The sequence below is a fragment of the Anarrhichthys ocellatus genome, unplaced genomic scaffold (assembly GCF_004355925.1).
Source record: "Anarrhichthys ocellatus isolate YVR2014 unplaced genomic scaffold, GSC_Weel_1.0 scaffold14, whole genome shotgun sequence".
Taxonomy (NCBI): domain Eukaryota; kingdom Metazoa; phylum Chordata; class Actinopteri; order Perciformes; family Anarhichadidae; genus Anarrhichthys; species Anarrhichthys ocellatus.
In genome coordinates, this window is record NW_022280044.1 from 61850 (window position 1) to 74603 (window position 12754).

The window sequence follows — 12754 nt, forward strand, 5'->3', positions numbered from 1 at the left end:
TAAATCTCCTTTTCTTTTGCCTTATGTTTTGATGCTTTTATGTGAAGCACTTTGAATTGCCTTGTTGAAATGTGCTATACAAATAAACTCACCTTGCCTAAGTGGTGTTCAGTGTCATTTTGTAAATGCTAGATCAAAAGGTTCTTTTGTTGTTTAGGTTTTATCAAAAATGTTCCTGGGTTATTTAGATTTCATGTGCAAAAAAAAAAAGTGTTCTTTGATCAAATATTTGAATTAGATTGTCTTTCAAGACATGGATCTTTGAGGCCAAGTACCAAATATGATTGCAGCGTCAACATCCCACATAACTCATGCACCACTAACAATCAGTAGCCATACTGCGGGTTGAAGTAAACTCTGGACTGCTGAACATTATAACATGAGGATAAATCATTGACAATCGTTAACACCAGAAGAGTTTCACATAATGCATATTGAGTGGAAATCTGACATGAGCAGTATATGGTTCAATAGTGCAGATCAGACAATCAGAGGTTGCCCTGAGTCACAAGTCTGAAGACAGAATATATGAGCAGGGGATTCACGAACACCATTTCTTCTGTTTGAACCACACAGACCGGGGAGAAAAGTTATCGCCCCATTTCAAATAACAAACCAATACTTCATCATCAGCATATCTAAAAGGCACAAAGAACAGGTACAAATAAGCCTGGCATTATTTTTCCTCAGTCCGAGTGCTTAAGAATAATTAAAACGTAAAACAAAGAATTATTAGCAAACCAAACAATTGATTCGCCATTATTACCTTGAAGAAAAGAACAATGCATAAAAGAACAATGCTGCTTTTAGAAGCTAATAATGTTTAATCTTAAAATGTAAAGCCCTTATGTGTGGAACTCTTGTTGCGAGTATAAAAATGTGTCAAATTGTTCTGATGGCATATGTTTCTGTTTGTAAAAGATGAATAATTGAACCCTACAAATAAAAGACTTTAAAGTCACAAAAATAAATAAGCAGTATATTATGACATAGCACATATTTTAAAGATTCACATCATATGAGACAGCACCCTTTACAGCTGAACATATTTTGCAAAAATCACAATACTTAAGAGGGTTTCCTGACAGCTTATTTGTTGATTCTGTGGTAAAAACAAACAAAAAAGACACTCACACCAAAAGATGTAAAGCGGGATTCTTTTGATTCCAGCAAACCAGGCTTAAACCCGTACGCATCGAATTTTAAAGTGCAGTCCTTGTTTGATCCAGTGAAGAAATGGGCCAGTGCATCGCTTTTGTCGGTAGTTCATTTGTGACCGGTTTAACTTTGAAAAGACACTCGGCACAAACGGGCCTGTAGCGCCATTTTCATTACTCTTGTCAAATATGAGAGAGTGTGCGCTGCCCGAGGAGAGGCTATCTGCCCCCTCTGCGCTGGACTACAATGGTCCCTGCCACAATGTCATACACAGTCCTGTTGTGCTGGAAGAAGAGGAGAGTGATGAAGACGGGAAAGAGGAAAGCAATGGAGAAGTTCTTATTGAGGGCCCGCACTGTAGAGCTGCGAATGTTTGAGACAAAACAAAACCAGAGTTAGAATTCTCACACAGGTAACAGGTAACAGAGACTACTGGATACAACTTTAACTTTAATATCCAGCACGCGATCACTCACGCAGAGAGGGAGACTTTAGAAGCCGGGACCACGAGGACTCTGTTTGGTCGGACCAGAGTGGATGTGTCACACGTCACCACCCGCAGGCCGAGCAGGAACTTCCCCGGTGTGGCCCCACCAGCGCCCCAAATACAGATGGTCTGATTGGACAAAATGTAAACAGTTTGCAATTTTTTCAGGTTTGTACAGACAAAGGTCAAAAGCTTGGATGGAAGGAAACCTGCCAGATGGCATTAGTGTGAGCCGAGGTGTCTGAATGTCCCAAGGCTGGTTCCCACCAGGGAAAACCAGCCGCTGATGCCAGAGTCGAACAAGACACACGATCCATGACTTCATCTCAGGTAAGTATGAACGCAACGTTGCATCACTGTCCTCTGTGGGAGGTAATGTTGTGTTGGAGAAGAACTCCGACTGTGCCCGACTCCTCACATTAAACAACAGCACGTGTCAAATGAGGCAGCTCATACAGAATGTGAACGGACAATATAAGATAAGATAAGATAATCCTTTATGAGTCTCGCAGTGGGGAAATTCACAGGATCACAGCAGCAAAGTGGACAGTGCACACAAGATAGGGTAAAGAAAACAAGAGCAACAAGTAATATAAATAAGTAATAAACAGTAAGAATATCAACTAAGTAAAAAACTACAAAAATGGTGAATGTTCCCTCCCTGTCAACTTGAAAGATGTTACTGAATGTACGAATGGATCAATGTGAAATTAATTTGGGGCAATATATCAATATTGGTGAATTATCAAGCGTTGCAATACCCAATTTTGCCATCTTAATTAACACAAAACCATGACTGACAAGCTAAAGAAAAATGACCATGCAGCTAATTAACATGAACTACACAGCTTGACGTGTGACTTTTCAATAACTTAAATGCTGCATATTAGATCTATATCACCTTTGTCAAAACAGTGCAAAATGTGACTTACCTCGTAGGCGCAGACTAGCACCCTGTAGACGAGAGCTACAGCCATCATCTTCTGCAGGTCCTCCATGGACGTGTTCTCGTCTATCTCCTCCACAATGAAGTGGGTGATGAATGTGGTAATGTCCCTTTAAAAAGAGGAGAGACAGTGAAGATCAGGGCATTGTTGAAAACGGCTTGGCCTTAAAGCAATGATGCAAACTCTTTGGTCGCGCAAGTTCAGTATGTTGCATAACCGACACACAGCAACACCAGGGCCCGGTTAGCCTAGTTTAGGCTGTTTTTGTGGAATGATCCCTTTCCCCTGAACAGTGTTCAATAGTTTCACTCACTTCATTCCACTCAGATGCATGATCCACAGCACAATGGTGGCTTTCACACAAAACAGGATAAAGAAGTCCACTGTCTCAGCGAGGAACCTCAGGAGAGGAGAGGGGATGGTGTACTCCCGTCCTGTGTGAAGCAGATGAAAAGACAAGCCTACTGAGAATCCTTTTATTTCTAAAAATGGCACACACTAGTCCAACCTTGACTGTAGGTCTGCTGGACTTCTCAGAGGTTAACAAAGCATTGAGAAAGACCTTGGTATGACTCCAAGCGTATAAGCTTGTGTCCACAGGGCAATACACTGAAATAAGCCTGCTTCCCATCAGACCCATGACCTAGCTTACGCCTAAAGCCCACACATATATCTGCATGCTGAACAGCCTTTTGGACGAGTTAAGGCCTTTAACTGCTACAGCAACTCCCTGTCGAACGGATCCATACCTGCCTGAGGTGGATTCCCATTCTGCAGCTGGGCTGGCCGGGCATCGGTATCGGAGGTCTGCTCCGTGTGGGGGCCACCTGGATGAGGGTAGGATGCAGGGAAACCGAGGGGATACGGGTAACTGTACCGGTTCAGCGCGTCGTAAGCCTGCTGCCCAATGCCGGAGGTCGTAGCGTGTGCACCGGGTGTCTGATCGCTGTTCCCCGGCGTAGGGAAACCACACGGAGGAGGGAAGGGATAGGCTGACATAGCAAGCCAGCTCTGCCAGTTAGCGTACCCCCAGTAATACTGCCACATCCACTGCTGCAACTTTGCGCAGTACTCCGTTGTTGCGGTTGTCTGTGAGGACTTTTCGTCCCCCTCAGGGCCATCGCGGCGGTTGTCTGTCGTCGTTGTTGCAAACATGTCTGACCCGCTTCACGGTCTCGCCTAATTTGACAGGAAAATCTGATTTTAAGTCGTCTTTACGCTGTCAGGTAAGATCTCCTTAACCCCACTCATTAGCTCCCAGCTGGAAACAAGCACAGCGCGAGCCAAGTGCGTTTGTAAATGCAGGGACTTCCGGGGCGCTCAACGTAAGACATTTATTTCCAAGTGTGTGTCATTGTTTACTATTTTGGTCACTCAAATGTAATAAAAAGAATGTGTAATTTACAATTAAAATGTCTGCCTTATTTTTGCAGCAGATATCAGCTGAATACCATCACGTTGAGGGAATGGCTAATAATGAAAGCCCCCCCTTCTGTCATTAATGGTATGATCCATTTAAAGGAGCCTCCTGTGTGTTCCGGTTTGGCCAAATTTCACTTTCTCATAGAAGCATAGTAACAAAGACTATTTATTACACTGGTCAAAAAAATAACAATAAATACTTAAAAAATATCACAACAAATATCATGTATTGTTTTAAGGAAATGTGAGCAATTGAAGAGCTTTTATTGACCTCTTCATGTTAATCCAAAACGCCGGTAGGTCCACTTATTTCAGCGTAACCAGTTTGTTCTCAGATATAATCTAATACCATGTATGCCTTTGAATGTTTAGTTATGCCATACACGGACATAAACAACACCATGCAGGGACTGAACAGGTTCAGCAACAGTATCACATGAAGAATAAAACTATTGAATAACATTTAGGAAAAGGTGTCCATTATGACTAAGTGTCACTATTAATGTAAGAATTAAGGTAAGTGTTGTGTTTGTTGAAATATGTAGCCTTTCCCTCTTAGTCCTAACTCCAATAACACCAATTTTCAGTAGCACCACAAGAGAGCAGCAGAGGCTGGCTCATACAAAATCACAAAACCATAACACATCAAATACAACCATCAGTACTAGAAGTAATAGCCTTTACTATTCAAATAAATGATACATACGTTAAATATAATTAAATATATTGCATTAAACAATGATAGAACCATTTGCACAAATATGAAACTGGCTGCATCTTTTTTTTTTGTCATACTTTCCACAGGTCAGGCACATAACATGTTTTTTTGCACATGCTTTGCAGCAGCCACATTTATGGATCTCAAATTTCTGAGTTTATTGACAAATTAGTAGTCTGCCCCCAGTGGCGGGCTGTGTATTTTATACCTGGGCCTTCAGTGCTGTCCTACTACAGTTGAACCACCTCCTAATAACCTCATTATGACACAGCTACGGGTTGTTATTTTTTTCGTGTAAAAACCTCATATTCACATAATACTGCAACATTTGACAAGTGAAATAAAATGTTACATGAAGCTCAACACCTATGAGGGCTACAAATACACGAACTGCAGAGTGCAGATATATGAATACGCACAAAGGATACAGGTCTGTCAAGCAGCATGACGGGATGCTGCGTCATTAACGGGCAATGCATATAGTCAAAATCAATGTAATTAACACAATGGCAAGAACAAATTCACAAGAACCAGTCACATATATTTATATGACAACAAAGCAGGTAGAATAACATAAAACCCAAATAACACGATTCAACAGGCCTCTGCATATTCCAGCAAAACTGCGGAAACTGCTAAAACACGCATTCCGCCACACACTCGAGGGCACCATATAAATATTATTCACATCAGAGGGAACAATATTAAGCATGTCATAAAAACAACACAATAAAAAAATGAACACAGTAGTAACGCTACTGCAGATGTAAAAAAAACAAAAGCAGTTCACTTTCCAAAGCTGCTGTTCACTATTTAAAGACAAAGTCCATCCTCCTTTCTTTGATTACAAAGAGTTTAATCCCACGGTTGTTCAGTACATCGGTGCGGTTCAGTTCCAGCGAGAGCTCCTTCTCGATTCACGGACACCGGTGATGACAGTCGAGTCTCCCCAGTTGTACTTCTTCAATACGTTTTAATGCGTTTGAGGGCTGAAAATGTCCGCTCGACACGGGCGGCAGATATTGGGATTGTCACCACCAAACATGCCAAAATGCAAAAAATGTAATGTCACGTAAAAAGTTTTTGCATATCTTTAAACTTTAACTCTTACTACTACAAAGTTCTGCTAGCTAGTTTCACAACAGTCACGCTAGCCCACTGATCAATCAACCGCACGTTAATGCTGACGTACTTGTAGGCCAGCTAGATGGCTCTGACATGTCAAAGAATACGCCCAACATGTCAAACTAAAAATCTGATTGGTTGAACACTATGACAATCAACAATATCGTCCCCATTTACTTAAACTGATAAAGGGTTTCACTTGTAATTCTGAAGGCCTCCGGGCAGATCTTTTTACTTAGAGATAGTATAGGGGCGAAATCTGATTGGATAAAAGCTCTCCTTAAAACAAGCTGCGCTGGAAGCAGAGCAACTGAGGAAGACAGTATGATAATGAGATAATAAGCTAATGGGAAAAATATCTAGAAAACATTAAATTATAAAATAGCTCTAACTTTAGGAATCTGTCAGTGTCTAGGCCAGCAGAGACGGCCTTGCTAGCCCTGACGGCCCACCACTGTCTGCCCCAGAGGCCATCGGGGCAAAAACTCAAAACACTGCTGCGGAAACGGCTTTGGTTCAAAAGAGCTGCTGGCCAATCAGGTGATGAAAAGCCATGTTTGCTCTACCGCTCTCTCTCTGTCTCTCTCTCTCTCACACACACACAGACACACACACACACACACACACACACACACACACACACACACAGTCCCTCTTTTTTCTGTATGTCCTTCTATCCCTATGAACCCAAAATGCAGGAGCTGCTCACACACGTCTCCCACTCTCTCCCTCCGCCTCTTTACTACTCCCTATCTCTTTTTTTGTCTCACCCTTCCTCTCATTTTTCTCCCCCTGCTATGAATGCTAGGGGTGAGGGGGTGTATTTGCTGACTGGGCTGGCCCGGCTCTGTGGGTTAGGTGTTAGGTCTGCCAGTTGTAAATGATTGTGCCGGGCCCAGTGAATGGAGCCAGTGAGGCGGACGCAAATCCAACCCCAATGAACGTTATCCCTGCCGACAGAGGCCATGCGATGACTGTGCCCGAATGTAATCAGGCCCAAATAAAAGCTGCGTCCGATAAACGCTGACCCCCATAGAACCCAACAACCTGGTGGGATTACTGCTGTAGAGGTATGTGTGTGTGTGTGTGCGTGTGTGTGTGTGTGTGTGTGTGTGTGTGTGTGTGCGTGTGTGTCTGGGAAATGAGTGTGTGTGCTGGGAGAGGGGTGAGGGGAGTTTGTTTGAGCTGGTTAAGAATTAGAAAGTGAATGTGTATATTCTTTATTTCCACCATACATTTACTTCATCAAATCTGATTGCTGTAGGAACTTTTTTAAGAATACGTTTGTATGCAGAGAGTATGATGCGCTCATGAAATGTTGCACAGTTCAAACCGCTTCCAAGAAACAATTGCTGAATTTAATTGTTCAACCTACATCTCTGTTGTTACCTCTTTAAAAAATGTCCTCACCATTGTTACGATGTAATATAATACAAGTTTGCAACAAATAACAGCAAGAGTAGTTCATATTCGATGCTAAATCACCATGAGATAAGGCTATCTTTTGCAAATATGGGGCGCACTGCCACATAAACGGATCTCACCGTGTGTACCTTTTGGCTGAAATGGTAACTAATCTAATCTATGTTGACTTGAGTCAACACAGGTGAATAGTGCAGTGAGCGTAAGCAGTGACAAGTTTACTGTAGAGGCACTCTAATGGCACAAGCCCCCCTTTTTCATCTGTAGAAGCTTAGTGGTGGGATATTTGCATACTTCATTTTTCTTTAATGTCACATGGAAAATGTTTCTTTCTACCATGGCTGCACCCCGATTGCTTTGCTGATGCACACTAGTACAGTATGCGTGAAAGATAGGCCCCTTCATTCAGTTTATTTGATTTTGGCCCATGCCCACTTTTAAAGCGTGTGAGACAGAGACACGGTTCACACAGTTCATTTCTTGCGAAAAAAAGTTGCTGTGTCTATACAGGATGCGTACCATGCTCCTAGACATACACTAAGGGAACAAGGTCGCCAAGTACTTGCTCAGAAAAGCTCTTTAGGAACTAAATTTCCTGTATTCTTTGGTCTTAATGTGTGTGTGTGTGTGTGGGTGTGTGTGTGTGTCCCCAAGATCTAGTGTTTATATGCTATCTTCTTACATCATAGAGTCCTTGAATGAAAAATTGTTTTGCTTTTTATAAGGGTTGTAGTAGATGAGCACTAGTATATTTTGGCCTTCTCTCCCTGTGAGATATTTTTTAATGCAAAAGAGAGACTTTTTTACGGTAAAGACATTCAATAAAGTGTATGCTCATCTTTTGCTTAAGGAATAGTTCGTTGTTTAAAAAAAGCTTTGCTTGCCAAGCATTGAATCTGAGGCTCAATACTATTTTCAAGTCCGTACACTAAATACTGTGTGTGGCTCCGGCCAGCAGGCAATTAGCTTAGCTTAGCATAAACACTGTAAACTTGGAGGTAACAGCTCCTCTGGTTCCCTAGCATAGCGGTAACGACACGATTCTGAGGTTTTGTAGGCTAGCTGTTTCCACCTGTTTCCAGTCTTTATGCTAAGCTAAGCTAACTGGCTCTCTGTAGTCTTATATTTGATGGACACACATGAGAGTGGTATCGATCTTCCCATGTAAATCTCAGCAAGAAAGTGGATAAGCATGTTTACAAAATGTCAAATCATTTCTTTATCAATATAGATGGGTTTGCAAGTAAATGTTTTAATATTTAAAATCTTTTACAAATCGATGACCTGCCTGTCAGAGGAAAGACAGAACGGCTATCATACAATTAGCACCGTGAAATCATAGATTAAGTTAGCAGGCTTACTATCAGTGCTGACTGTTTACAGTGGAATTTAGCCAGTTTACATGAAGCCTCCACAGATAACAGCATACGGGGTCTTAGCCAACAGTGATTTGGAACTCTCTACAAAAAGCACAGACTCTTGGATCTTCAAATTCATCATTGAGATAAGTTTGTCAGAAAGCCTAGTGGGAAATATTCCACTCTTGTCCACATGGGAACTCAAGATCTATGTTTCTGCAGAGTTGGCTTTATTCTATGCTCATGCGGTTTCTTTTTCATACTGGCATGCTGCCTTGCACGACCACACACTGGTTTAAGCTCCGACACACAAAGGTTAAAGCACGCTGATTCAGTCCAGTCAGAATGAGTAGTGGGTCGCAGGTCAAAGGAATGAACAAAGCATACATCAGTCGCCCAGAGAATGTGGGGAAAGGGGTCACTCGTGTCCTGTTTTGAGAGGGTGGGGAGGGCAGCTGTCATGTGATTTATGTATAAATTAGTCAGACTGTTTAGGTGATGATGTAAAATCCATCAGTAGGCTAGAACACGCGATAATGAGAGCAGCATGGTCTCAAATAGGATTAATCTCTTTCATTCATTGATGACGTGCAGAGATCAAAGAGTCTATCATTTTTACACAGTTGCCCCTTTACTGTGATTTACACTTGTACTTGAAAATATGTGACTGGAGCAAAGTATTGAGGGGAAAAAATACTTAATTGGCTGAGACAGCAGAGGGAAGTCCTTGCTACCTTTGGCCCAGATTGTAGAAAAATCTCTCTGTGATTTTGTTACTCTTATATGTGCAACAGTGAGACCCAATTAAGTGAATTATCTCTGCTTCCCCGGTGCTCTGACAGGAACACCCAAGGGGAGACTAAGAGTACAATTGCCCCCCCCGGCTCCTAGCTTCAAGCAAATACCTCTCATCCTCCTTCTCCTCTCCTTATCCTGCACCTAATTCTCTTTATTCCCTGCTGCTTTAACGTCTTGGTGCATGCTCACCTCTCCCCTGCTGGCACACTGCGCTGAGGAGGTAAGAGGTTTGTTCATGTAACAGCACTAACCCTCCTTTCCTTTCCCTTTTCCCTTTCGTACTTGCATACTGTAATGCCGCTCTAATTGTCTTTATATGGGAAGGACTGTGTGTAAAGTTAAAGATTTTGCTCACATGCCAAACCCACAGGGAAATTATCGCCCGACTCTTCCGTTCCCCTCAGCTCTACAGTGTTGTAGCACCTTTCAGCTCATTGTTTGGGTTTTATGACCTACTGTAATTTCATGATCAGCGCTCTTATCAACCTTATTACAAGGAAATAGCAGCAACGTCCTTTAGAAAACCTTTTTTACATGCTCTGCGGTTCAAATGAGTTATTTCTAACGTCTAAAATCAGTCCATCTCCACCATTACCATGTCTTATTTAGCTACACTGGTGTCAGCATCTTGACTTTTAGTCACAAGCTCCACTTTCCCTTCTGCTTTTTCCCCATCAAAAGTGCCTTCCAACACAAAGAGCTAACCAAAGAGTCGATCCACAGAGGGGGCTTGTTGTTTTAACGTGCAGCTGTGCGTTGTAGGGAACGCATCGGAGTTCTTTCTCTCGGAGTTTCACACGGACTTCGACTCAAACAGCTGTAAACCCATAGACCTCAGATTTATGGTTTTACAGTGAAGCTTAAGAAAGAAAAACAGTCCATGTCCCACAAAAGCATTAGCAAACAGCTTTGGCTGCTTCACTAGGCTCTTATGGAAGTGCTGTTACTGTACACCAGAGGTAGCCAACACGGTGCCCGCGGGCACTCTGTCGCCCGCAGGGACCACGTGAGTCGCCCGCAAGGCATGTTCTAAAAATAGCACTAGTCACCATGGAGCTCCGTCTAAAATTGTAGTTGTTCTTTTTTAATCAAAAAACGCTTGCATTAGTGTAGATTTTAAAATGACAATATTTCTTGTCATAAGAGAGTTGGGTACCCGGAGGCGCACGGCGGACAGCCAGGACGAGGCCGCCGCACTAGGTTTTCAGGTTCCGAATGGCGGGCGCTTCCCGTTGGCGCCAGACGCGCGCTGCGAGCGCACCCTTTCGTCAGGTCCGTAAATCCTCGGAACAGGCCGCGGGGCAACAACTCAGGGGTAGCGGGGGTAGAGGCGAGGCAACGCAATCCGACCGAAAAGGCCCAGACTAGAGGTTTGAACGCGGGCGCCCGAAGACGCTCGCGCGCCTCGGAGGGTTGGATCCCCCGCTCGGCTATAGACGAGACTGGTTACTAGTTTCTTCGTGGAGAAAAAGGTACCGTTGGAAAAGCTGGTGTCGGTGATAACAGACGGGGCTCCCGCGATGACGGGCCGGCATGCAGGCTTCATTGCGCAATGCAAAAGTGACCCAGACTTCCCAAAATTTCTACATTACCACTGCATCATTCACCAACAGGCGCTATGTGCAAAAGTAACCGGCTTTGATCATGTGATGATACAAAAATATCAGAGATGTGATACCTCTGACTTTCAAATGTTGAAACAGATTAACAGAAATAAAAGTTGCATGTTTGTAGCTATACCATCATTGTTGTGGAAATCATTCTTAATAATTATTGTGAGGAATAATTAACTGACATTTGATCAAACAGTCTCTTCACATATATTATTATTATTAAAAGGTGATCTGTGCAACTTTGTTATTCAGGAAGTTTGTATCAAATAAGTAGCCCTTCGTACTACTCGACACCCTTGAAGTAGCTCTCAGTTTAAAAAAGGTTGGTGACCCCTGCTGTACACCAACAAAGTCCATGACTCGAATTGATTGTCATCTTGGCAATAGATGTGAAAGTAAAGCTATAAAAAGAACTTTGCTGTTGGGGTTTGTGCTGTTGTAAAGCCTGTTTACAAACCACTTGGAGAAAGGTCAGCGTGTGATTAATGGCTTCCTTTTCCTCCCGCCTATCACAGGCTGTGGTTATCTCTCCAGTGCATTGTGGGGAAGTGCCTGCTGCCTTCAGCATGTCTCAAAGTATCCATCACGCCAACTTTCCTGATGGCCTATTGTCTTTTTTAATAAAGGTTTCCAAAGCCAAGTCCAACCCGTCTGTGCCCGAAATGTATTGTCAAACATTGCATGATATCCTGCTCAGTCTCCGACTATTGTAACATGAATTACTTAATAAAGCCGTATTGATATGCTAAGCACTGAAAACTTGATTACAGCTATATATGATATCATATATTCACTTTACACGGAGACACAATGTCACATTGCCAGTTTTGTGGCTAAATGCAAGATGTCATATTTGGCTTAAAACTAGTGCAGTGCCTGTTCCAACATGTGCCCGTTCAGAACGGGCCTTGCTTGGGCTCTGCTTTCATCTAAAGTACTTCACACTCGACACTATCCGTCTTCGGCTAGATCTCCTGTCTCTCCAGTGTCTTTTTTGCCATCTGTTCTTGGATGTGACGTACCGACCGTCGGAGAATGAGCTGTAGCCGGCCCAGCATGCCGTTCAGCGGTGTAAATACACTACACAGCGCGTGCACAGAACGCATTATACTTACAAATATATCCAGTAGATCTCAAGAGCTCGCATCCGACACTGCACTTCCTTAGGTCCTCAGCAATACTTATATACATACAGACAGACAGACAGACAAATATACAGACAGACAGACAGACAGACAGACATATATACAGACAGACAGACAGACAGACAGACAGACATATATACAGACAGACAGACAGACAGACATATATACAGGCAGACAGACAGACAGACAGACATATATACAGACAGACAGACAGACAGACATATATACAGGCAGACAGACAGACAGACATATATACAGGCAGACAGACAGACAGACAGACAGACATATATACAGGCAGACAGACAGACAGACAGACATATATATAGACAGACAGACAAAGGAATCAATTTGAAGTTCAAAAGTATAAAGTCTGAGCTTCAGTCACTCATGTTTCTAAAGCTTCTCTGCCTCTGTCTGCACTGACATGGCTTAATACAACATTGAACCCAGGGCAGAGAGAACATATCAACTCCATTCAGCCATAGCACCTGCAACAGAACATCAGTGTATCTGTGTGTATATTTATGGCATGAAAACCACAACAAAGCATTACTTTACCAT

At 42.7% G+C, this 12754-nt stretch overlaps 1 protein-coding gene across 1 annotated transcript; it reads right to left on the reverse strand.

Moving 5' to 3' along the window:
• Window positions 1-501: 501 nt before the first annotated feature.
• fam8a1a (family with sequence similarity 8 member A1a) lies at window positions 502-3865 on the reverse strand. The gene is made up of 5 exons (XM_031854052.1): window positions 3342-3865; window positions 2906-3026; window positions 2578-2701; window positions 1635-1774; window positions 502-1521 (listed from the first exon to the last, which is right to left on the reverse strand). The coding sequence occupies exons 1-5, from the start codon at window positions 3745-3747 to the stop codon at window positions 1377-1379; spliced, it is 936 nt and encodes a 311-aa protein (XP_031709912.1). The 5' UTR covers window positions 3748-3865; the 3' UTR covers window positions 502-1376.
• Window positions 3866-12754: the final 8889 nt, after the last annotated feature.

Bases quoted from the DNA above. Each gene is read 5' to 3' on its own strand.
- fam8a1a (XM_031854052.1), bottom strand. From the start codon at position 3,747: ATGTTTGCAACAACGACGACAGACAACCGCCGCGATGGCCCTGAGGGG. The intron at 2,702-2,905 runs GTGAGTGAAACT...CTCTTTTTAAAG, and splicing joins ATGCATCTGAGTGGAATGAA to GGACATTACCACATTCATCA. The intron at 1,775-2,577 runs GTAAGTCACATT...TTGTCCAATCAG, and splicing joins TGCTAGTCTGCGCCTACGAG to ACCATCTGTATTTGGGGCGC.